Raw genomic sequence first — 22289 nt, forward strand, 5'->3', positions numbered from 1 at the left:
TAAACCCATTATCCATTATCCCTCTCTAATGATATAGCAGCTGATGGTCAACCAGGACTATGATGAAGTTACCGTTTTACTTTTGCTATCACATACTGGTTTAACAAGCATATAGAACTTTGTTGTAGCATCTTTGTATGTGCACCTCATTCTGGGTATACTTGGTGCTGTTCCTGACATGCTTGTCTGCACGCCACTTATAACATATAACCACACTTGGACTCCTGGCTTGATGATTCCGTGGCAGATCACAAAGATACATATTATGTTTGAATACAATTCTGCTGTTGTTAGTGACCAACACCACCACCTGAGTGTCCCTTTTTGAGCTTCTAGACCTGTCCTGAATCGATTCCATTCATAGAATGGTAGTACTACACAATGAGAGGGTTCAGAACAAATTTACCAGGATGTTGTCAGGTGTGGAAAGTTTGAGTAATATAGAAAGAGGTGACAGGCTGGGATTTGTTTTCACTGGAGGTAGGAAATTGAGAGGTGACTTTATAGAAGTTTATAAAATAATGAGGTAGTTGTCTTTTCTCTAGGACGGGGGAATTTCAAGACTATGGGACACATTTTTAAAGTGAGAAGAGAGAGGTTAAAAAAGACATAATGAGCAAACTTTTTTCCACAGCGGGTAGTCCGTGTGTGGAATGAACCTCCTAAGGAAGTGATAGGTATAGGTACAATTACAACGTTTAAAAGACATTTGGATATCTACATGAATAGGAAAGATTTGGAGGGATACGGGCCAGGAGCAGGCGGGTGAGTCTAGACTAGTTTGGGATTATGTTTGGCATAGACTGGTTGGACCGAAGGGCCTGTTTCAGTGTTGTGTGACTGTATATATGTCAGGAAGGATATACTGGCCCTGCAGCATGTTCAGAGGAGGTTCACGAGAATGGCCCCAGGAGTAAAAAGCTTAGCATATGAGTAAAACTTGAGGACTCTGGGTCTATACTTGATGGAGTTTAGAAGGGAGATCTAATTGAAACATAGAGAATACTGAATGGTCTGGACAGAGTAGATGTTGGGAAGGTGTTTCCATTGGTAGGAGAGATTAAGACCTGAGAGCTCAGACTTAAGAGGAATGGAGATAAGGAGAAACTTCTTCAGCAGGAATGGTGAATCTATGGAATTCATTGCCACAGAAGGTTGTGGAGGCTGGGTCATTGAGTATATTTAAGACCGAGATAGGTTCTTAAGGAAAGTGGGAGAATGAAGTTGAGTAACTTATCCATCTTGAATGCCGGAGCAGACCCGATGGGCTGAATGGCCTAGTTTCTGCTCCTCTGTCTTACGGTCTAGTGGTTTTAAATGGCAGAGGAGTTTTGTATAAACACTTTGTATCAGTCATCTTAGTAGAATTCCAAAATTACCAAATAGTCAAGATTCAAAAGGAGGAGAGGAAATAAATACAATAGCAATCACTAGAGAGAAGTGCTGAGGAAACCAATGGGGCTAAAGACTGATAAGTTCCTTGGACCTAATAAGATGCATCCTTGGATATTAAAGAAAGAAACCACAAAGGTAGTGGATGCTCTGGTTTTACTCTTCAAAGAATCCTTAGATTCTGGGAAAGTTGCAAAGAATTAGAAAACTGCCAATGTGACATCTTTTTCAAAAAAAAGAGGGAGGCAAAAAAGCAGATAACTATAGACCAATTAACTTAATATCTCATATTGGAAAAATGTCAGAGTCTATTATAAAGGGTGTAATAGCAGGCATGTGGTGAGGATGACACAGAGTCTGCAAAGGGATATAATCAGATTAAGGGAATGGGCAAAACCTTGGCAGATTGAATATAACGTTGGGAAGTTTAAGGCTATGCACTTTGGTAGGAAGAATAGAGGAGCCAAATATTATTTAAATGGAGAAAGACTGCAGAAAGCTACAGAACAGTGGGATTTGGTCTCAAAAAGTTAGCAGTCAAGTTCACCAAGTAAAAGGGAAAGCGAGTGGAAAGTTGGCTTTCATTTCAAAGGGAATGGAGTGCAAATATAGGGAAGGTTTGTTAAAACGATACAAGGCACTGGTCAGACGACATTGGGAATACTGTGAACTTTTGGACATCTTATCTAAGGAAAGATATACTGTCATTGGAGGCTGTGCTGAGAAGTTTCACTAGGCTGATACCAGGTATAGAGGAACTGCATTTTTTTTGAGGTTGAATAGTTTCAGCCTGTACATATTGGAATTTAGAAGAATGAGAGGCCCAACCTTAGTGAAACATTGGGAGCTTGATAGGGTAGATGTGGAAACCATATTCCCCTTGTGGGAGAATCCTGAACCAGTGGGCATGAAGTCAGAATAAGGAGTTGCACATTTAAGAGATGAGGAATTTCTTCTCTCAGGAAGCAGTGTATATATGGAATTTAGTGGAATTCTATACTGTAGAAGGCCGTGGAGGCTGGGTCATTAAATATGTTCGAGGCTGAGAAGGACTTTTAATTAGTAAGGGAATCTAGGATTGTGGGGGAAAACAGGAAAATGAAGTTGAGGTTTATTAAATCATTCATATTGTCATTGAATAGCGGAACAGGCTCAGTGGACCGAATGACCTGCTTCTATTCCTATGTTGTTATGGATTTGTGTCTTGTAGATGTGGTACAAGCACTGGGGAGACAAGAAGTGAATATTCGTAGAATTCCCAACTTCTGACCTGCTCCTATAATTATATCACTGTAGTGCATTCACTTTCCTCATCCTGTTCATTTTCTGAATATAATAAGCTCCCAGGATGTCATGAGTAATGGTGATGGTACTGCTAATGAATGTCAAGTGGAAATAGTTAGATTCTCTCTCCTAATGCGTTTTTTAAAAATTCATTCCTGCTTTATTTCTCAAGTACCTCATGTTCCCAGAAAGAGAATTGCCTTTAGTTGCCCCCTAGCAGCCTCCCCAAAGAGGCCACTTCTCACCTTTAGGGAAGCATGCATTAAATTGGATTTTGTAACAGGTCAGCTGTAATATAGAACTATTTGGAAAAGTGGACTTTTTGTGTCCATCTTTTGAGTTCTTGTCTCGATCAGGCTACTGTAGCAAAAAAGTTGCTGCTTTTGTTTTGTGCTCACCAATTAAGAAAGAGCTTAGATTGTCATTTTTTTTCCCCACTTGTAATTACGAAACATCTGGGTGAAGGTGGGAAACGAGAATGCTCGTATAGGATTGTACACCCCTTGTGTAGTCTGCTGTACTTCTCATCTATTCAATTCAGTGTGATTCTCCCAGCCAGTTTTCACTTCCTGCACTTATCGTAGATTTTAAAGATAACCTCTACCCCTGTGTTTTCCAAGTAACCTTTAAAATTCATAATTGACTCCATTGCGGTTTCTTTTCTTTGCTTGTTAGCTTCGGCAGATGGTTCAGAAATTTTGCCAGGACCATCTTGCTCCCAAAGCCCAGGAGATTGACCAGAAGAATGAGTTCCCAGAGCTGAAGGTAAGTGCACAGCGTATGGCTCGCTTCCTCTCATATAAATCATTGTTTAAATCTGAGATTTTCACACGACATTGATCTAATTAAAAGTTCCTGTTGATTGGGCGGCACGGTGGCACAGTGGTTAGCACTGCTGCCTCACAGCGCCAGAGACCCGGGTTCAATTCCTACCTCGGGCGACTGTCTGTGTGGAGTTTGCACATTCTCCCCGTGTCTGCGTGGGTTTCCTCCGGGTGCTCAGGTTTCCTCCCACAGTCCAAAAATGTGCAGGTTAGGTGAATTGGCCATGCTAAATTGCCAGTAGTGTTAGGTGCAGGGGTAAATGTAGGGGAATGGGTCTGGTGGGTGCGCTTCGGCGGGTCAGTATGGACTTGTTGGGCCGAAGGGCCTGTTTCCACACTGTAAGTAATCTAGTCTAATCTAAACAGAGTTAGAAGTTAAAACAGAGGTTTGCTTCTACATCATTGGTTGTTATCTGCTGCATGAAGTCAAACAAAAAGCCACAACAATTAGATGTTTCAGATTGAAATAATTTGAATTGGCCTGATAGTAACTTCTGTAATCTAGTCTTATAGCTGCTTGAAACTTTATTGTAATGCAGCATCAGTGAAAGTCTCCTTCTAGTACCCACTTTGAATTATTTTATGAAATTGTTCTACTTTGATACCATTCTTATTGCTTTTAAACAGAATGTTGACTCTTTTGATTCACCTTTTCCTCCCCCATCCCTAATATCAGTTATGAACCATCTTCATTGCTTCATATTATTTGATCATTTTTAAACTCTATCTCCACAGTTAATCTGAATGATAAAATGCCTGGTCCACATGGTGTCTCTCCCATTGGCTGTAAAATGTGGCTTCTAACTCATCTTGTTTTGTATTATCGCTACTTCTGTTTGCACAATTGTATTTGCGAAATGTTCTTCATGTAGCAATCCATATGATAGGCAGCATGGCCAGACCATGCTTGTGCTTTACCTTGAACTATGTAACACGGAAACAGACTGTTCAGTTCAATTTGGCCATACTGACCAAGTATCCCAATCTGATCTTGTCCCATTTGCCAGCATTTGACATATATCCCTCTAAATCCTTCCTATTCATGTACCCATCCAGATGCTTTTAAATGTTATAATTGTACTAGCCTCCACCACTTCCTCTGGCAGCTCATTCCATGCACCACCCTCTGCGTGAAAAGGTTACCCCTCAGGTCCTTTTTAAATCTTTCTCCTCTCAACTTAAACCTATGCCCTCTAATTTTGGATTTCTCTATCCTGGGGAAAAGACCTTGTCTGTTTACCCGATCTTTGCCCTTATGATTTTATAAACATCTATAAGGTCATCGCTCAGCCTCTGACACTCCAGAGAAAGAAGCCCTACCTTATTCAGCCTCTCCCTATAGCTCAAACCATCCAGTCCCTCCAACATACTTGTAAATCCTTTCTGCACCTTCTCCAGTTTCACAACATCCTTCCGATAGAAGGGTGACCAGAATTGCACACGTAATTGTGTTCTAAAAGTGAACCTGAACTTCCTCCGATCTTTCCTCAACTGACTTTCACCAAAACCATTTCATTTTCCCTTATTTGCTCATCAAACTCCTTACATAGGAGTACTACTTGCCTCAAATATTGCATATGGTAGTGAGTTCCACATTCTCATCGCTCCCTGGGTTAAGAAGTTTGTTCTGAATTCCCTGTTGTAACTTGTTGATGTCCATTTGTTGATAGCCACTGGGTTTGCTCTTGCCCACAATTGGAAACACACACTGCCTGTGTACTTTGTCCATTTCATCATTTTAAAGACCTACATTAGATCAACTCTAAGCCTTCTGTCTTCACGAGAAAAGAGAGCCAGCCCATACACCCTTTTCTGATTAGTATGATCTATGGTTTGATTAGGAGTAGTCAGCATGGCTTTGTGCATGGGAGATCTTGCCTCACAAATTTATTAGAGTTCTTTGGTGAAGTGACCAGGAAGGTTGCCAAGGGCAGGGTGGTAGGCATAGTCTACATGGATTTTAGAGAGGCCTTTGATAAGTAGTAGGCTGCTCTGGAAGGTTAAACTGCATGGAATCCAGGGGGAGCTGGCAAATTTGAGTTGACTTGATGATAGGAGGCAGAGGGTACTAGTGGAAGCATGCTTGTCAGACTAGAGGCCTGTGACTAGTGGAGTGCCTCAGGGGTCAGTGAGCTCATTGCTCAGATGACACTAAATTAGGTGGTATCATGGACAGTGAGGAACGTTATCAGAATTTGCAATAGAACCTTGATCAGCTGGGGAAGTGCGCAGAGAAACGGCAGATGGAATTTAAGAGGTCTTGGGTGCCTTTGTAGAGGTGTATCAGGTCATGAGAGGCATGGAGAGATGGAGATGGTGAATGCACTCAGTCTTTTTCCTAGCGTTGGGGAATCGAGGACTAGAGGGCATCAGTTTAAGGTTAGAGGGGAAAGAATAAAAGGGAACCTGAGGGACAACTTTTTCACACAGAGGTTGGTACGCATATGGATGAGCTGCCAGCGGACGTGGTTGAAGTGGGTAGGTTAACAACATTTTAAAAGGTTTTTGGACAAATACTTGGATTGGAAAGGGTTAGAAGGATATGGGCCAAGGGCAGGGAAATGGGGTTAGCATTGATGCACATTTTGGTTGGCATGGATCAGTTTGGGCAAAAGGGCCTACCTCCATGTTGTAGGACCCTAGATTCTATAAGGTTCTGGTATCATCCGGGGACATCTTCTTTGCATTCGAAGGACTGACCGCCCTTTTAAGTCATGAAATTCCTCCTCTTTGTTCTTCCTAAATTCTCAGCTTCTTATCGATATGTTCTAGATTTCCGAGTCAAGGGAAACAACCTTTTGGTGCCTTCCTTAGCAAGCTCTTTCTAAATCTTGTATGTTTAAAGAGGTCACCTTTTCGTTCTTTCTAAAGCTCCATTGAATACGGAATTATAGAGTCCCTATAGTGCAGGAGCAGGCCATTTGGCCCATCAAGGACACACCAATTCTCCAAGGAGCATCCCATCCGGACCCACTACCCTATCCCTGTAACCCTGCACTTCCCATGGCTAATCCATCTAGCCTGCACATCTCTGGACACGATGGGTAATTTACCATGGCCAATCCTCCGAACCTACACATCTTTGGAGTATGGGAGGAAACTGGAACACCCAGAGGAAACCCATGCAGACAAGGAAAGACAGTTCAAGCAGACAGTCACTTGAGGCTTGAATTGAACCTGGGTCCCTGGCGTTGTGAGGCAACAGTGCTAACCACTGAGCTACTGTACTGCCCAATATAGACCAAATTTATTCAGCAACTCATCATATAAAACTGTTTCATCCCAGGGATCACTCTAACGAACCTTCTTTGCTGTATTACTATCACTACCAAGCAGCTACCCTTAGTCCCTGCTTACTGTCTTATGGCCAACTAACTATCCATTCCCCTACTTGTACACTGACTCTGCATGTTCTGATTTTGTTAGGCCATTGTGTGGCACATTACCAACGTTCTTTTAGAAATCCAGATAAATGATATCTGCCGTAAATCACTTTTGTCTACTGTCTGTTGTCTTTTCAGAGAATTCAGTGAAGTTGGTCACATTGTGTGCTTTTCTTCCTGTTCATTTCTATTTAGACTTTTTATACATCCCTGTAACTCTCATATCCCCCTCCTTAATTGTTTAGTATCTTTGCTACTTCCTTATGTACCCTTTGCAATAGGATTCTGTTCTAATTTCAGTCTTCCTGTTCATTTCTATTTAGAACTTTTATACATCCCTGTAACTCTCATATCCCCCTCCTTAATTGTTTAGTGTCTTTGCTACTTCCTTATGTACCCTTTGCAATAGGATTCTGTTCTAATTTCAGTTTAAGTGGATCCTGACCCCTCCATACAGCTTCTTTGCTATCCTATTACGGGTTACTGTGTCATACGAAAAGAAGTCCCCCTTTCTTACACCAGCCATCAGTCATAAGTTAATCATTCAGATCTGCCAGTTTGAACATGATTCCAGAGTAACCACAGGTTAACCACAGCTTCAAGGCTCTGGTTTTTAATTTGGCTGCTAATACCTGAGTCCGCCTCTTCCTACTTGCATTGTTTGTTCCATCATGGACCACAAGAGTTGAACCGCTCTCTCTCTTTTCAAATTCGCTATCCCTTACATTATCACTGGATTGGCAACTACACTTCGGGGCCCTTGCTTATGGCTGCACAACGACTGTAAATTTCTTTCTCATGTATGTGGAGTAATAGCTCTAGCACTGAAGGAGGCCATTCACCCTGTAGTATCTGTTCTGGCCCTGTGCTGGAGCAGTTCACCTAATGCCAGTCCCCTGTCTTTTCTCCATCGTCCTGATTTTTTTTTCTGAATAACCATCTAATTCTATTTGAAACTTCCTCCACTGCTCATTCAGTGTCATACATTCCAGATTCTAACCACTTGCTGTGTGAAAATGTTTCTCCTTGAGTCACCATTTCTACTTCTGTCAATTATCTTAATTATGTGCCTCCCCCACACCGGCCATCAACCCATCCACCGTTGGGGACACTATTTCTTCTCTACTCTGTTCAGAACTCTCATTATTCAGAGGACTTCTACCAAATCTCCAAATATTCCTCTCTGCTCCACATGGAAGAATCCCAATTTTTTTATGGAACTGAAGTTCCTCATTCGTAGAATCCTATCTTAATGCATTCATACCCTTCATAAAGTAGCATTCCCAGAACTGGATGTAATACTCCAGTTGTGCCTGAAACAGTCTTTCAAAAAGGTTAGCATAACTTTGTTTTGTCTTCTATGTCCCCTGATAAAGATGCTAAATGCAATAGTAACCTGACAGCTTCAATGCTTTATGTACATAGATATCCATATCCTTTAAAGGCCACTTTTGCCACATGATTGTGGCCCTATCTCAGTACTCGCAGACCTGTGTTCAAGTCCCACCTGCCCTTAGAAGTGTGACATAACATGATCAAGTGATTTTGCACCCAGTCCCTTTAGTACCTTTTGTTTCATATTGTCTCTCTTCTGATGAAAATTAATCACTTCATACTTTTCTGCATTAAATTTCTCATCCATTCCATTAACCTATCTGTCCTTTGTAATCTTCTACATTATCTTCCTCATGGTTCACAACATTTCCAAATTCTGTATCATCCAGTAAGTTTGGAAATTGTGTCCTGTACACAAAGATCTAGCTCATTAATGTGTAACTGGAAAAGCAGGGGCTCTAATCCCTGGGGAACTTCAGTATAAACCTTCTTCCAGTCCCGCAAAACAATCATTCACCGCGCTGACTTTCCTGTGTCTCGGCTAATTTTACTGCTGTGCGTTTTGCTTTATGAATTCAAACTTAACTTGCAAGTCTGTTGTGTGGCATTCTGTTAGATTCCAATTTGAAGTCCATGTGCACCAGATCAACAGCATTATCCTCGCTAATGCACTGTCTTTCCTCATTGAAGAGTCAAGTAAATTCGTTCGACCTGATCTCCCTGAACAAATCCGTACTGACATCCCTTAGTCAACCCACATTTGACAAGTGGCTATTAATTTTGTTTCCTAAGAGCTTCTCCCACCAAAAAGTTAAACTGACTGGTCTGTATTTGCTGGGTTTGTCTTTACACCTTCCTAAACAGCGGTGCGACATTTGAAATTTTACAAACCCCTGGTACCTGTGTGTCCTGAGATACTGAAGGGAAAATTGGAAAATTCTGGCCAGTGCCTCTGCAATTTTCACTCTAACTTTCTTCAGTATCTCATCTGGTCGTCATGGTTTTTCAACCTTAATTGGAGACAATGTACCTTAAACGTTATCCTCATCAGTTTTAAACTGACAAGAGGAAAATCCTTGTCAAAACGTTTTGGAATTTCAACTGTTTCAATTAAGTCCCTTCAACCTCTTGTGAACTCCATTGGATATAAGCCTAACCTATCCAATCTTTCCTCTTAAGAGAACCCACCCATTCTGCGTATAAGTACAGGAAACCCACTCTGAACTATTTTAAATGCGTTTGGAATTTTCCTTAAATAAGATGGCCAGTATTGCACACACAACTCAAAATGTGGTCTCTCTAATACCTGTATAATTTAAGTATCATCTCCCTACTTTTGTATTTAATTCCCCTCCCAGTAAAGGGTAGCATTCTATTAGCTTCTCTACTTGCTTATTTCCCTTCTGAAATCTGAACTCACTATTTTCTACTTTGATGCTCCCAGTGTTATTTGCACATTGATTTCCTTCTCTCATATTGCCTATTGGTCCCCACAGTCCTATAAAGTGAGTTTAAACCTCCCCAATTGCGCTGGTAAATTATCTCAAAAGGAAATTGGTTCTAGCTCTGTTAAGGTGCAACCTATGTCTGGCCTTTATAGGTCCCATCTCCCCATGAACTGACCCCAGCGTCCCAAGAATCTAAAACCCTTCCTCTGCTCTGCATTGTTGTTTCAGCAAGCATTCATCTGCTCCATCCTCCTATTTCTATACTGAATTTCAATTATATTGGGTGTAATCCAGACATTACTGCTTCGGTGTTCCACTTGCAAATTACCTTACTAGCTCTCAAATTCTGACTGCAGGACCATGTACCACTTTCTATCTATTACATTAATACTGATGTAGACAACAACCACTGTCTGTTTATCCTTTCCTCTCAGTGCTTAGCAACTATTCAGTGTCAACCTTGACACTGACGTAACAAACGCAGCATAGCTTCCCAATTCATGTGTACGGCTACATAAATACCTGTGTGCTTCTGGACTTGCATTCGTTCTTTCTGAGGCTGTAGAAACTACTGTTGACTCTCAAGACGCTGATTATTTTAAGGATCTTGCTGATTCCTAATGTGATTTTTAGCACTGAGCTTGTAGAGCACCTCTGGGACTATTTACTTGAACACGTTTGTGAATCATCTGTCATTGCCTTCAATACTTCTAGAGCCATTATTAGCTTTGATAGCAAGCACTTCACAGCAAGTTACCTCATAGCCTAAGGTAATTGCAATCACACTTCCTGTCTATCTGATGCAATTAAAAAATCAGCTGTAATGAAAAGTTTATCCTTTGCCTCTCTTTCCATTAATTCAGTGGTTCTCTAGGGCTCTAATCTCCCCCAGTTTTCCTTCCTGTCATTAACAGTCTGCCCACATATTCCAAATGTGTGCATTTTTTTTTGCTGATGATTGCACTATATATTCAGCAGCTTCTTTCAGATTACAGGCTCTTGACACTCAATATCCTCTGTACTTGCACTGCAGTGACTAAATCGTTGCATTTAGGTCTTTTCTTTTCCTTCATATGCTATCTTTGTATTAATTGCAAGTCGAACAAACTGCCACCGTCTCTCTTGTCTTTGGCTCAACTTACTTTTTGTCAGTTTATAGGTTTATAATCAACCAGCACACATTGAAATAGATGGAACTTGAACCTAGGCTACCTGGTGCAGACATAGGGCCATTTCCACTCGACATAGGCACCACCACCCCTCCCCAATCCCCGTCACCTATCAGTTTATATCCTGACCTCATGCTTTTACCCCCACGCTCAAGCCAAGTCCTTTTTGATAAAATCAGTTTTCAAAAAAATCTGATTTCCTTCCATTGTGCCAAATCAAAATCTCGTGAACCATATGAATGTTGCTCCCATATCTTGGTAAATGTGTCTCTCACTCCTTGACAAGATGCTAGAAAAGATCTTTTATTGTATACCACTTTCAAACCTCTATGTTTCTTCATTCAACTAGTACATTAGTATGACCACTGGTCCTAACAACCTCTCTTTTTCTCATGTGCAGCTATGCTGCCTGACATGTTCTGCTCTTTCCAATAATGACACAGTGTTGAAATGAATATGAATTTCAGTTCCTTCTTCCACTTGATCGAGGCATTTCTTCCTCCCTGCTGCCTGTCTTACCTATTTGACAGAGGCTGCCTTTTATTTTATTTTGTTTATGAAAGTGGGTCTCAGTGACCAGACCAGCATTTATTGCCCATCCCTAGTTACCTAGAAGACAGTTAAGATCTGACCTCAGTGCTGTAGGTCAATCATCGCATGTCGGTCAGACCAGATAAGGACGGCCAATTTCTTTTCCTGCACTAGATAGGTTTTTACGACAAGCAACAGTAGTTACAAGATCACCCTTAGGCTAGCTTTTCATTTGGGATTTTTATTGAATTCAAAGTTCTCTACCTACCTTAATAGGATTCAAATCCATACACCCAGATCATTAGCCCAACATTCTCATTGCAAGTCCCCTGGATTGCTTTAGCCTTGCTTATCTCTTAGCCTTCACTCCCTTGGACTCATAGAATCCCTACAATTTGGAAGCAGGCTGTTCGGTCCATCGAGTCCACATCGGCCCTTCACAGAGCATCCCCCACCCCCACCACCACTCTTGTAACCCTACGTTTCTCGTGGCTAATCCACCTAACCTGCAATGTCTGTCGACACTATGGAGAAACTCAGCATGGCCAATCCAACTAACCTGGACGTCGTTGGACTGTGGGAGGAAACAGGAGCACCCGGAAGAAACCCACACAGACACGCAGAGAACATAGAACCTCCACTCAGTCACCCGTGGGTGGAATCAAACCCGGGTCCCTAGCACTATGAGACAGCAGTGCTAACCACTCAGCCACCATGCCACTCCGGACTCCACCACTTCTCCAATCCTACTTTATCAAAGTACCTTTGTCTGTCAGTACTCCCCATTTTATGAAGAGACCACTCTGTTACAAAGGTTGTGCCATTCGTGTTTGTTCTTCAGTTTAAGGAATCACCTGGCTGAACTTGTGTCCTGAAAATGTCCTCCTCACCACCAAATTCACGAGTTTTTCTTTCATTATCACCATTTTTGTTTTCCTGAACTGCTTAATTAAATTGCATTTGTAACTCACTATCTGTTCTTCTGTGCATACAGCATCTGAACCCCTCAGTAAAAGGTCCTTTGCTCCTACATTTCCATTATTCTGTATGTTATTCATGAGAAGTCAGTGGCATAGTGATAATGACCAGTAATCCAAAAGCCCAGTTTATGCCTTAGGGTCATGGGTTCACAGCCCACCATGGTGAATTTAAAGAAAATGTATCTAGAATCTAATGTCAGCAGTCTTGACCATGAAACTAGCAATCGTCTGGTTCACTATGCCCTTTAGGGGAGGAAATCTGCTGTCCTAGTCTGGCCTGCATGTGATTTAAGATGCACGGCGATCTGGCTGACTCTAAATTGTCTTCTGAAATAGCCTAGCAAGCTGGTCAGTTCTAGGGCAATTAAGGATAGGCAACAAATGCTAGCAACACCCACATCACATGGAACAATGAAGAGAAAATGCAAGTCGTTTGCTTAGCTCTTATTAAACTGCAGCTTGTTCCTCATTGCTAGACAATTAATAATATGACCTGCTGTGAACTGATACATTTTTGAGTTATGTGCTATAGAATTTCCCATGCAAAACCCACATCTACGTGTCTTGCCCAAGAAAGATTTATGCACTGATGTGTGACACAGTTTGAATTTAATGAAGCTCTTCCAGTGATTTCCTTACCATCATGTTGCCTCTTTGGTATTTAGGAGTTCTGGAAGCAGCTTGGTAACCTTGGAGTTCTCGGAATCACTGCACCTGGTGAGTTTTGACAGCCTCAGCTTTTATCTGCTTTGTTTTCTCTGGCAGTAACAATCAAACTGCGGTTGTATCCTCGGGGAATGTGGGGTTTGGCGGGTAAGTGGAGTTGAGTCAGAAGGTGAGCCATTATTTTGCTGAAAGACAGAGCAAGTTTGAAGGACCAAATGGTCTACTCTAGCTCCTACCTTTAAGGTATGCTGTCTAAGTTTAGACCGTCTTACAGAACATGCTTCTAAGTTTTTATTATTCCATGGGATTTCTGTGTCTGTGGCATTTGTTGCACTTCCCTAATGCCCTGGAGAAGATAATGGTGAGCTGCCTCCTTGAACCTTTACTGTCCATGGAGCGTGGCACATTCATAATGCTGGTAGGAAAGGATCTGATGACTTGGATCCAGTGACAGTGGTAGGTTCTAGACATTTATTATCACAGAAGACCTCTGGACACAGTTCTGACTGAGATTTCAGTGTCATGCTGAAAGAATGCTACATTGTCAAGACAAATGAGTTGTTACACTAAGAGTCACCTCTGAAGTGTTACAGATCCCCGAGCATAATTTTGTATATCTGTCCTGGACACTTATCTCTCTGTAGATAAATAATGACCATTCGAATAGATTAGTTGGCCATTTGTCTGAGACAAAATAGCTGATGTGTGCCAAAATGAATCAGTCATGAGTGCTTTGAGAAGATTTGATCAGTTCTATTTAAACGTAAAGATTTCACTATTATGGCCATTCACGATTTGTGAATAATGTGGTCTATTTTTACTTTCAATTAAAGGTGACTCGCAAATTTTTTTTTTGCTGTGAAAATGCTGGATTAGGGTAATTTGGAGCTACTGGGAAAGGAGGGTTTGACTAGCTTAGAGGGTTATGGGCATGGGCTGTGGAGAACAAGGTACTGAAAGAAAAAGAGGGTACTGTCTTCAGAGAGGGTGCCCCAGTGTGCGCAGTGCAACTGCCACCCTCCTCTGCCTCTCCCAAAACATGGCCTATTTTCCCTCTGCCTTTTCAAAACCTACTTTATAACAAAAATAGGCCGCCTTTTCCTGAACATGATAACTGTATCAGAGCATGGGCAGTATATATCAAATGGAAATTAACTTCAAACCAGTTCATCTTGGCCTAACCTCATTTTCTTGCATATGATGAGCATGCTTTAGGGGGCTTGTGGCAAAGTGATCATGTCCTACTTCTGAGCCAGAAGGTCTGATTCAGATCTTTCTTGTGTGTTGTAACAGGTTGATTTAAATACACATGACGGGGCAGGCCACCAGGTTTGTACTACAGAGGGAGTACAGGGCGGGTAGGAGTGTGATAGTCTGGGCACCTACCCTGTTTTATGTGTCCTTCTTCCATAAAAAACACTAGGGAGGGCGCCCCAAAATCCAGCCTTTTGTTGCAAATCATTGGTTGGACTGACTGCATTGTTTGAGAGACTTTAAATTTTAAAAAAGGTGGAACGATGGGTTGAATACATTGGGCTGGTGATGTGACCCATGTTTAGCAGTTATGGACCGGTTTCTTTTAAAATTAGAGTGCAGTGGTAATACTATCTATTTTCTATGTTCTTATAGTAGCTTTGAAGCAAAGGGAGTGATTTTGTATTGCTGTAGCACCTTTGTAATTTCCCAAAATACTTTCGTGTCACTCTGCGATAAAGGTTTAAGATAATAATTGTAATGTAGACTTATTTGCCAACTAGTTGACAAATATAAGCTCTTTCAACCAGCAAATAAGCTATTAACCAGATCATCTACTCTGACGTTGATTGAGGAATAATCATTGACCAGGTTTGCAGGGGAGGACTTCATGCTGTTCTTCGCAATATTACCATCAGATCTTTCATATCCATGAATTGGTTGGGTTAATTGACCAGCTTCTTTGTCCTGCTTCCTATTTAATCCATCTCTAACTGTATCCATCTCTTAACCTCCACAACCTGATGAAGGAACAGTGCTCCGAAAGCTAGTACTTCTAAATAAATCTGTTGGACCATAACTTGGTGTTGTGTGATTTTTAACTCTGACTGTATAGTACTCTCTCAATGCTGCATTGGAGCATGTAAGCCTGGATTTATGTGCTCAAGTCCTGTAACTTAGCTCGAGCTTCCAATGTTCTGAACCTTTACCACAGAGTTTTAGCTGATATTTCTAAGTTGGACCTTTTACACTTAAATACACAATGTTATAGAACATCTTTGGGAAAGGTATTGCGTGTGGTGATTCATGAATGCATGTGTTTTGCATGAATGCACGCATGAATGCAACACTTTTATATTCTCCAGGCCACATTTTGTAAAATTGTGTGCGCGGTGTTGATTCAGCGGGTGGACTCATTTACATTTGTTTGAATATGTTTACTTAATGGGCAGGATTACACGTGTTTATTTGCCATTACCAGAAAAAGGCATACTGGTTACTGCAGGGGATTATTGAATATCTGATGATGCTGTGTGTTACTGCTCTAAATACATAGAATTTAGAACACAAACAGGTCCTACAATTGGTCAATTTTTTGTGTTGCACATGAGCCTCCACACATCTCTTCTCATCGGACCCCATTAGCCCTTTATCATCCTTTCTTCCTCACATGCTTAGCATAAAAATATTTAAGGTAAAACAAATTTTGTCTGAATCACTCCCACGTGGTAGCAAATTCTCAATTCTCACCAGTACTGTGTATAATTCCACTGTTTGCTTCTGGTGGGTAATGCAAGATTTGGTTGCATGTGTGATGAACTTGCTGATCTTATTAAACTGGCTGTGTGGTACCTTTTACAGTGGAGTATGGCGGGGCTGGAGGTGGATACCTGGATCATGTCCTGGTTATGGAGGAAATAAGCCGTGTGTCGGCTGCCATCGGCCTCAGTTACGGAGCACATTCCAACCTGTGTATCAATCAGCTGGTGAGGAACGGGAACGAAGAGCAGAAGCAGAAATACTTACCCAAGGTATGACACTAAGTGGCACAAAGCTCCAGTCATCCTTGAATTGAATTATTGCAACATGCTCAATAACCATGAAGTCCTTGCTCACTGATAAGCCATCCTTCATATCTAAATGAAATTTTAGATTAGATTCCCTACAGTGCGGAAACAGGTCCTTCGGCCAAACAAGTCCACACCTACCCTCCGAAGAATAACCCACCCAGACCCATTTCCCCTATTAATGCACCTAACACTATGGGCAATTTAGCATGGCCAATTTACTTGACCTGCACATCTTTGGATTGCGGGAGGAAACCCACGCATACATGGGGAGAGTGTGCAAACTCCATGCAGACAGTTGCCTGAGACTGGAATCGGACCTGGGTCCCTGGTGCTGAGAGGCAGCAGTGCTAACCACTGAGCCACTGTGAGAGGTCTCTAAAAGATAATCTCTGATTCAAAGACACCAGAACCATTGAGAGTCCAGTTAGAGTATAGATACTGTACCAAAAGCATGTAAGTACCAATATAGTAGTGTAAATAGCTAACAGAACTGAGTTACATTGTCAGCTTTACAGTGCACGCTTTCTAAAGATAAAGCAGCTCTGGATGTCTTCACCATATCTGACAAGCATCAGGCTTCTAGCAGTGAGCCCACATCTCAGTGTGCGCTGCAAAAGCCTTTTCCATCAACATTGACATGATAATATAGCCAACCCAAAGTTTGTTCAGTTAAAGAATGTGAATTTAGGGCAACTATGGGAACGTTCTACTTTTTTAGTTCAACTGCTGTCCTACATAAAAGGCTGAGAAGAGTTAGATGACAACACCTGCATTTATTTCTAGGCTTCAGATTTCGATTAGATATATTTCTTAAAGGATGAAAGATTTAGGGAGAAAGGAGGAACAGGGTACTGACTTGGAAGATCAGCCATGGTCATGTCGAATGGCAGGACAGGTTCGAAGGGCCGAATGGCTTATTTCTCCTGTTTTCTATGTTTCAAGGGATGTTGGTACGCTGTATACTTATTCCAGTTTATTGAAAGTTGGTCTTATTGCTCTAACAAAGCATGCCTAACTGGACATCTCCCATTATTTCATATGTCACTGAGATGATCTAAGCTGACATTATAAGCTAAATACGATAATGTTCTGAAGAAGGGTCTCTGGACTTGAAACATTATCTCTGCTTTCTCTCCACAGGTGTTGTCAGGCATGCTGAAGGTCACCAGCAATTTCTGTTTTAGTAATATAAGGCCATAAGGTATAGGACAGAAATTAGACGATTCAGCCCATCGAGTCTGCTCTGCCACTCAGTCATGGCTGATAGGTTTCTCAGCCCCATTCTCCCCATAACCCTTGATCCTGAAGAACCTAATAAGACAATAAGTAAAAGGTGTTCATCTGAGAGTCTGGCTGGCTTCAAATTCTTACAGACTGCATCAGTTCAAATACAATAAGTCTTTTTTTAATAGATCTTAACATTTTCTTGCAATAAAAGCATTTGGGAATCTGAAATAGAAGCAGAAAATGCTAGAAAAGTGGCAGCATCTGGGGAGAGAGAAACAATTAATGCTCTAAGTTACATCCGACGAAAAGTTCTTTTTGGAACTGAAGGAATTTGGCAAGGTTTTATGCCAATGAAAGAACAAAAGGGAAAGTCTGGGAGTGGACGGAGGGTGGGAGAGATTAAATGACAAAAGATGCCATGGAACAAATGGCAAAGGGAGTAGTAATGGTTGTAGGAACGAAACAAAATGTTTGTCCAGACTTTGAATAGCAGAATAATGAATGTTTTTGGACAGAGACAATAACTTCAAAAGCCAGGTTCAGACTGACACATGGCAAAACAAAAAAACATACTCAGAATTGTGGGACTGGATTCATGGTCTGAAATTGTTGCAATCAATGCTGAGTCCAGAAGCTGAAGATGAAGTGCTGTTCCCCAAACCTGTGTCAAACTTTCACAGGAACACTGAGCACTGAGACTTGAGAGTAGGAGCAAGGTGCTGGATTAAAATAACAAGCAGTGCTTAGAAACTTGGAAACAAAAATAGCAATTGCTGAAAGAGTTCAGCAGGATCTGGCAGTATCTGTGGAGAGAAATCAGAGTTAACGCTTTGGGTGGAGTGACCCTTCCTCAGAACAAGAAGCTTGGGGCATGCTTGCAGACGAGGCAGAGGTATCCCACAAAGCTAGAAATCTGTGCACTGTTCAACTCTGAAGTTGGTTTCCTCCTCCTTAATTAGCTTTCTCTCTTTGCAGTTAATCAGTGGTGAGCATATAGGGGCTCTTGCAATGAGTGAGCCAAATGCAGGGTCGGATGTCGTCTCAATGAAATTGAAGGCAGACAAGAAAGGTTTGTGGAATGAATGGCACGGCATGACTGTGACTTTGGATTTTGATTTTCCTTTGGAATCTAGATTGGAATGTATCACAGACTGCTGAGACCAAAGTTCTCTCTATTTAGCCCAGAGATTCCCTTGTGAAACAAAAATTGGACACATTTTACTTACCTTCAGGTGAGCCCAAGTTCATGATGTGAAACGTCCCATATTATGGTGTTAAATTGATAAGTGATATTGGATTTGAGTCTGCCATAGGTGTGTGCCTTCTCAGATTCAGTGGTGCCGTTACTTTCTGTAAATGACTTGAATGTTTTTGTATGGGAATTGGTTTGCTCCGGCCCCTGTCTACGAGTGTAGTAGCGTGTGACCAAGAGGGTAAGACAATCTCACTTTTGGTCTGAACTGGATGTACCATTCAACAAGGCAAAACTTGGATTCGAGTAATTAAATTCTTCCATTCTGTGGTAAGGCAGAAAGTGCAGATCAACAGCTGTGATCAGAGTTACGTAGTCTAGTTGGTGCCACCTACGTTTGCACGATGATATAAAATAATGAACACGTGACATTGCCCCACTTTTGATGGTTGTCGTGCTTAACTTGAAACTAAATATAACGTCTTTGTATGCTGTCCTACATTTCCTTTGATGATTTTGCTGGCTGGGTGCCCGTTCCCAAAAAACAGATTGTCTTCCTTGATTCAGTCTTTCTCCTGACTGCAAGCAGTTTGGTTTCTGGGGAAACAACTTATGGTTGGTACTCTGAGTACTGTGCCTGACAACTGACTTCAAATTCACAGCCTAGCCCAAAACACATTTCAAAGTCGTTTCTATCTGAATCTTATTTTGCAACAAGGTGCCCAGTGACTCAATTATGCCAGTAACCTTCAGAAAGTCAAAAGCTTGGCTGGTGTGACACATGTTCCATTTAATGCAGCAGTGGGTTATCTTCTGCAGTTGGAAGCCAGATCCCTGTGTGGGGAAAACTGCATCCAATTTTGTTTCTTGTAGTTGCTGACCATTTACATTTGGAAAATGAACAGGGCACGTTCTTTATGATAGGAAGTTATTTGATCTTTTTTGTTCAATCTAATTCCATTAATCAAGGTGTTTTGCTGACTGAGAGTTGTTTTTTTTAATGTAAGGTGATTACTATGTTCTCAATGGCAACAAGTTCTGGATTACCAATGGGCCTGATGCTGATGTCCTCATTGTTTATGGCAAAACGGACATTAATGCCAAGCCGGCTTCCCGTGGTATCACCGCGTTCATTGTGGAGAAGGTAACATTTTGTCCTGTAATGTCCTTCTGGGGATATTTAGCGCATTAGACGTTTGTAAATGACAATTACTTTCTCTCTACGTTCAGTGATTGAAAAGATTGGCTCAGGGCTGCATCAGAGTCAAGATTAGAGTGGAGCTGGAAAAACACAGCAGGTCAGGCAGTATCCGAGGAGCAGGAAAATCAACATTTCCAGCAGGAGCCCTTAATCAGGAATGAGGCTGGAAGCCTCGGGGATGAGGCTGGGGAGAAGGTAGTTGAGAGTGCAGTAGGTGGATGGAGGAAGAGGTAAAGGTGATAGGTCGGAGAGGAGGGTGGAGCGAACAGGTGGGAAGGGAGATTGGCAAGTAGGACAGGTCATGAGGATGGTGTTGAGCTGGAAGATTGGAACTGGGGGAAGGTGGGGGAGGGGAAATGAGGAAACTGATGAAGTCCACGTTGATGCCCCGGAGCTGAAGGGTTCTGAGGTGGAAGATGAGGCGCTCTTCCTGCAGGCGTCGGGTGGGGAGGGAGAGGGATGGATGAGGCCCAGGACCTGCATGTCCTCAGCAGACAGGGGGCCGGCGGGGGAAGTTAAAATGTTTGGCCATGGGGCAGTGGGGTTGATTGGTGTGGGTGTCCTGGAGATGTTCCCTAAAACGCTCTGCGAGAAGGCATCCAGAGAGTCTTGGCAAAGTGCTGTCTCCTCTCACGTGATCAGGTATCAGCTTATAGAGCTCACGGCTGGGAGTGGTGATCATGGGTCCTTGTGTGTGGAGCTCACAGCAATCGTGGCACTGTGTCTGTATACCAAACTCAGGCTGGGAGCAGTAATCGAAGCTGTGTGTGTATATGGAGCTCAGGCTAGGAGCAGTAATCGAAGCTGTGTGTGTCTATGGAGCTCAGGCTGGGAGCAGTAATCGTGCTGTGTGTGTATATATGGAGCTCAGGCTGGGAGCAGTAATCGAAGCTGTGTGTGTCTATGGAGCTCAGGCTGGGAGCAGTAATCGGGCTGTGTGTGTATATGGAGCTCAGGCTGGGAGCAGTAATTGGGCTGTGTGTGTATATATGGAGCTCAGGCTGGGAGCAGTAATCGAAGCTGTGTGTGTATATGGAGCTCAGGCTGGGAGCAGTAATCGGGCTGTGTGTATATATGGAGCTCAGGCTGGGAGCAGTAATCGGGGCTCTGTATGTGTATATGGAGCTCATGCTGGGAGCAGTAATCGGGGCTCTGTGTGTGTATATGGAGCTAGGTGAGATGGAAACAATGGTTTTATATACCAAAAGATGTGGTTTAGACTATCCCCAAAATAGCTGCGTTCTTCCACTTTGACCCTGTTGTAAGTCAGGAATTAGATCTTTCTACATGCTGCCAAGAATGTCTGTCAATGTCTACCTTCTCATCAAAATCAACCAACTGGACTGTCTGGCCGTACTTTTGTTTCATCTGTTACTGCCTGACCAAAGCTATTTTGTCCTGTCTGGTCCAGTCCCTTCTCACTTACATCCACCATTCTTCTGACACTCTGTGTCAGCCTTCAAAGATTACAGTTTACACACGCCAGCTCCCTCAATGTCACCTTGGGCATGCAATCTCTTTATACTTCAATTTCCCCCCCCCTCCATCAGGATGGTCTCAGGGCTCTCCACTTCTTCCTGGAGCAAAGACCTGAACCATCCCCATCTACCACCACCCTCCTCTGCCTGGCCGAGCTCACCCTCGCCCTAAACAACTTCTCTTCTAACTCCTCTCCCTTTCTCCAAGTCAAGGGGTGGCCATGGGTACCCGCATGTACTCAGTTATGCCTATCTCTTTGTGGGGTATGTGGAACATTCCTTGTTCCAGTCCTGCTCCAGGCCCTGCCAATGTCGCTTTCTGCAGTACATCAATTATATTGATGGTGCTATTTCCCCCCGCTTGTCTGGTACTGGAAAAATTAATCAGTTTGCTTCCAATTTCCATTCTTTCCTCACCTTCACCTGATCTATCTCTGACTCCTCCCTTACTTGACATTTCTGTTTCTATTTCTGAGGATAGGCTGGCCACCAATATCAGGGAAAGTGAGGATCGCAGGTGCTGGAGATCAGAGTTGAGACTGTGGTGCTGGAAAAGCACAGCAGGTCAGGCAGCATCCGAGGAGCAGCAGAATTGCCGTTTCGAGCATAAGATCTTCATCAGGAAGAAGCGTTGATTTTTCTGCTCCTTGGATGCTGCCTAACCTGCTGTGCTTTTCCAGCACACACTTACGACTCTGACCACGAATATCCACTACAAACGCACCAACTCCCACAGTTACCTCGACTATACATCCTCTCACCCTGCCATTCTCCTAGTTTCTCTGTCTCTGTCGCATCTCTGATGATGCTGTCTGCCACCTTCTTCCTCAACCAAGGATTCCCCCGCACTGTGGTTGACAGGGCTGTGTCGGACCCATTTCCTCCACTTCTTCCCTCCCACAATTATAACAGGATCCCTCTTTTTCTTATACTCCCACCCTCCCTTGTCAGTATTTTTGTAGGAGTCCTTCCCTTCTAAGGCCCCATACATATATGTCCCCATTTCCCCCCCCTTTCGTTTGTTCTCTCTATGCCCTTTTCTCTCTCTGTCTGTTTCTGTCTCTCTCTGTATGACTTCCACTGACCCCCTCTGTTCCCCCATCTCTGTCTCATTTCACCTCACCGTCTCATCTTC

The 22289-nt window shown here is 42.5% G+C and overlaps 1 protein-coding gene across 2 annotated transcripts in view; it reads left to right on the forward strand.

Moving 5' to 3' along the window:
* ivd (isovaleryl-CoA dehydrogenase) overlaps positions 1-22289 on the forward strand; it is a 112888-nt gene that overhangs the window by 74105 nt on the left and 16494 nt on the right. For both annotated transcript variants that reach the window (XM_043698211.1, XM_043698213.1), the window contains 5 exons: positions 3352-3441; positions 13012-13063; positions 15848-16017; positions 18259-18352; positions 19483-19619. In XM_043698211.1, coding sequence (XP_043554146.1) covers positions 3352-3441; positions 13012-13063; positions 15848-16017; positions 18259-18352; positions 19483-19619 — 543 coding nt within the window. The remainder of the gene's footprint in view (positions 1-3351; positions 3442-13011; positions 13064-15847; positions 16018-18258; positions 18353-19482; positions 19620-22289) is intronic.

This window comes from Chiloscyllium plagiosum, chromosome 10 (assembly GCF_004010195.1).
Source record: "Chiloscyllium plagiosum isolate BGI_BamShark_2017 chromosome 10, ASM401019v2, whole genome shotgun sequence".
In the NCBI taxonomy this organism is placed as follows: Eukaryota; Metazoa; Chordata; class Chondrichthyes; order Orectolobiformes; family Hemiscylliidae; genus Chiloscyllium; species Chiloscyllium plagiosum.